This window comes from Haliotis rufescens, unplaced genomic scaffold, assembly GCF_023055435.1.
Source record: "Haliotis rufescens isolate VD_foot unplaced genomic scaffold, xgHalRufe1.0.p SCAF_5, whole genome shotgun sequence".
In the NCBI taxonomy this organism is placed as follows: Eukaryota; Metazoa; Mollusca; class Gastropoda; order Lepetellida; family Haliotidae; genus Haliotis; species Haliotis rufescens.
The window spans coordinates 969,986-973,878 of NW_025964223.1; the positions used below are offsets into that span (position 1 = coordinate 969,986).

Consider the following 3,893-nt stretch of genomic DNA (forward strand, 5'->3'; position numbering starts at 1 on the left):
TAATAATTTGATATTTTTTGGTACATTTGCGCTCGTAAGCCTGACAAGGCCAGACTTTGCTAGTTTTATGTTACTATAATGACTTTTATACACTGTAAATGCAAAGTGTGGCAATCAAACAATATTTTATTCTTCTTTCATACTCGCCACAGACAAATGACGGTCGTTTGTATTAAGACTCTTTGTGGAATAGGCCCCTTAGGCTATTGGGCCAGCTAAATTAAGAGCTATGAAAGGTAAACACAATGAGGCAAATAAACAGTGGGACACTCGTAATTGAATGAGGATTGCATATGACCAAAAACATTCCCGCGCATTTGTACTTTCGCAAATTTAATTACAGTTGATTGAAACATAGATGTCACAGTTGGAGACACGTGTTCGGTAACAAAGATCGGATTAAGTATTTCTTTTGTCATTAAACAATAATGCTAGACGATTTTATCTCCTAACAATTTATTTACGATATCTCACGTTTTCATGGGTATGTATATCACTGGGTGGTGTGAGGGTGAAAGTCGTACTACCTTTCTCAGATATTGACACCGGTCGGCGAGTGACCTTCACAGGCAAAGAGTAAGGTGGCGACAGGGACGTCGTGCGATGTCGTGACGATGTTGTCGCTGTCGTGTGAAATAACCAGTATTGTGACAGATGGGATTGGGTCGTCTGCCGTTGTGCGACCCAGTCATGTTTCCCGCGCTCCGTCTTCCAAGACCCGCGAAAATACCGACAGGGTGTCAACGCTGCACACCGTATCTTTCGCCGTCGCTTTGTCCTCGGCTGCCGACATGGGAAATCACGGATTTTGTCGAAACATATGTCAGTTTGTAGTATTCTGATGGATTAAGAAAGTCGCCAAAGACGTAGAAAGCGCCATATGCCGCAATGAAATCTGCGCAGACGACATTAGCCGTGGCCGAACACCGGCGGTGCAAAATTGCAAATCTGGAAGCGCTAATTTGGAAACAAATTAGTTGTAGGAAGATATGATTTCGTAGGTTTAATCTAAAGTTGGCGACACGTCCTGATTGGATATTGAATCTCCGACATCGCTTGAATGCGGAGAGCTCTGAAGCAGGAAGCAATAACCATAGTCGCAAGACTCTACTATCTGAGATTTGTTAGTATTCTTTAATATGTACAGACAATGTAGCGGCCCAGAACGGTACTTCTGAATTCAGGATCATTCACAGCTTTACTTGGATTCTTTACATCTCTTACTGCGTCTGCTGGTCCCACATCTACTTCTACGTTAACCTTTCAGTCTGCTACATTAACAACTACATCTACTACGTCTGCTACTACATCAACTATATCTCCGTCTGCTGCTACATCAACTATATTTACGACTGCTACTACATCAACTATATCTACTACGTCTGCTGCTACATCAACTATATCTACGTCTACTGCTACATCAACTATATCTACTACGTCTGCTACTACATCTACGACTGCTACTACAGCAACTATATTCATGAACACACAATGTCATTTGGAAAATGGTCAAATGTAACAAATGTTAAATGTACTTTCTTTGTAAAGTACAGATTCTCGTACTTTTGGGGGTTGAGTCCCGACCGGGATTCGAACTACTCCTGTTGTACATCAACTATATCTACGTCTGCTACTACAGCAACTATATCTACGTCTGCTACTACATCAACTATATCTACGTCTGCTACTACATCAACTATATCTACGTCTGCTACTACAGCAACTATATCTACGTCTGCTACTACATCAACTATATCTACGTCTGCTACTACATCAACTATATCTACGTCTGCTACTACAGCAACTATATCTACGTCTGCTACTACATCAACTATATCTACGTCTGCTACTACAGCAACTATATCTACGTCTGCTACTACATCAACTATATCTACGTCTGCTACTACATCAACTATATCTACGTCTGCTACTACAGCAACTATATCTACGTCTGCTACTACAGCAACTATATCTACGTCTGCTACTACATTAACAATATCTACGTCTGCTAGTACACCAACTATATCTTCGTCTGCTACTACAGCAACTATATCTACGTCTGCTACTACAGCAACTATATCTTCGTCTGCTACTACAGCAACTATATCTTCGTCTGCTACTACAGCAACTATATCTTCGTCTGCTACTACACCAACTATATCATCGTCTGCTACTACAGCAACTATATCTTCGTCTGCTACTACAGCAACTATATCTTCGTCTGCTACTACAGCAACTATATCTTCGTCTGCTACTGCACCAACTATATCTACGTCTGCTACTACAGCAACTATATCTTCCTCTGCTACTACAGCAACTATATCTTCGTCTGCTACTACAGCAACTATATCTACGTCTGCTACTACAGCAACTATATCTTCGTCTGCTACTACAGCAACTATATCTTCGTCTGCTACTACACCAACTATATCTTCGTCTGCTACTACAGCAACTATATCTTCGTCTGCTACTACAGCAACTATATCTTCGTCTGCTACTACAGCAACTATATCTTCGTCTGCTACTACAGCAACTATATCTTCGTCTGCTACTACAGCAACTATATCTTCGTCTGCTACTACACCAACTATATATACGTCTGCTTCTACAGCAACTATATCTTCGTCTGCTACTACAGCAATTATATCTTCGTCTGCTACTACAGCAACTATATCTTCGTCTGCTACTACAGCAACTATATCTTCGTCTGCTACTACAGCAACTATATCTTCGTCTGCTACTACAGCAACTATATCTTCGTCTGCTACTACAGCAACTATATCTTCGTCTGCTACTACACCAACTATATATACGTCTGCTTCTACAGCAACTATATCTTCGTCTGCTACTACAGCAATTATATCTTCGTCTGCTACTACAGCAACTATATCTTCGTCTGCTACTACAGCAACTATATCTACGTCTGCTTCTACAGCAACTATATCTACGTCTGCTACTACAGCAACTATATCTTCGTCTGCTACTACAGCAACTATATCTTCGTCTGCTACTACAGCAACTATATCTTCGTCTGCTACTACAGCAACTATATCTTCGTCTGCTACTACACCAACTATATCTACGTCTGCTTCTACAGCAACTATATCTACGTCTGCTACTACAGCAACTATATCTTCGTCTGCTACTACAGCAACTATATCTTCGTCTGCTACTACAGCAACTATATCTACGTCTGCTACATCATCTTTATCTACATCTACTTCTACATCAACAATGTCTATACCTGTTACTACGTCCACTATTACATCAACTATATACACGTCTGCTACTGCATCCACATCCATATCCACAACTACAACTACAACTAATTTTACGACTGCTACTACAACTACTTCAATTACCCTGCATCATGCCTGATAACTACATCATCCCCAACATCTACACCTTGATCTACGGCCATCTTCTTCTTGTTGTTTTTTTATCCCCTGCAAGTTGGCGGGGGCTATAGAAACGGGCTCCGTACGTCCGTACGTCCGTCCGTCACGTTTCGTTTCCGGAGCATAACTCATAAACCGTTTAATATTTTTTCATGAAACTTTGCAGGTTTGTCAGGTACATGCTGAACTGGTGCCTTTTGCTATTTAGAAATTGTAGAAATTTATATTTTTTACGTTTCCATGGCAACAAGATGGATTTAGGTTCCAAACTCTTCTTTTTTTTACAATTTCCATGACAGGTTCCACCTCGGTTAAAAAAGGTTAGTGTTTGTTTAGATTTAATTATGTCATAAATTCTGCAACAGGGGCGGGGATATAGCCACGTTAGTGGCAAACTCTTGTTACTTCGGAAATGTAGGACATCCGGCCCATAATTCACAAACATTTCACAAACAATATTTTGATGGAAGGTCCGCCCTGTTACATTCAATGCAT

At 40.6% G+C, this 3,893-nt stretch overlaps 1 protein-coding gene across 1 annotated transcript; it reads left to right on the forward strand.

Annotated features, from left to right (window-relative positions):
• Positions 1-614: 614 nt before the first annotated feature.
• On the forward strand, positions 615-3,378 carry LOC124111851. Its single transcript, XM_048383764.1, has 5 exons — positions 615-822; positions 1,268-1,468; positions 1,640-1,706; positions 2,045-3,042; positions 3,125-3,378. Exons 1-5 carry the CDS (start codon positions 615-617, stop codon positions 3,376-3,378), a joined length of 1,728 nt encoding a protein of 575 aa, XP_048239721.1.
• The last annotated feature ends 515 nt before the right edge of the window (positions 3,379-3,893 follow it).

Excerpts from the sequence above, each read along its gene's own strand:
- LOC124111851 (XM_048383764.1), top strand. The coding sequence starts at position 615 with ATGTTGTCGCTGTCGTGTGAAATAACCAGTATTGTGACAGATGGGATT. Across the intron at positions 1,469-1,639 it reads CATCTACGACTGCTACTACA|CAACTATATCTACGTCTGCT; the intron begins GCAACTATATTC and ends CTGCTACTACAG. Across the intron at positions 3,043-3,124 it reads TATCTTCGTCTGCTACTACA|CAACTATATCTTCGTCTGCT; the intron begins GCAACTATATCT and ends CTGCTACTACAG.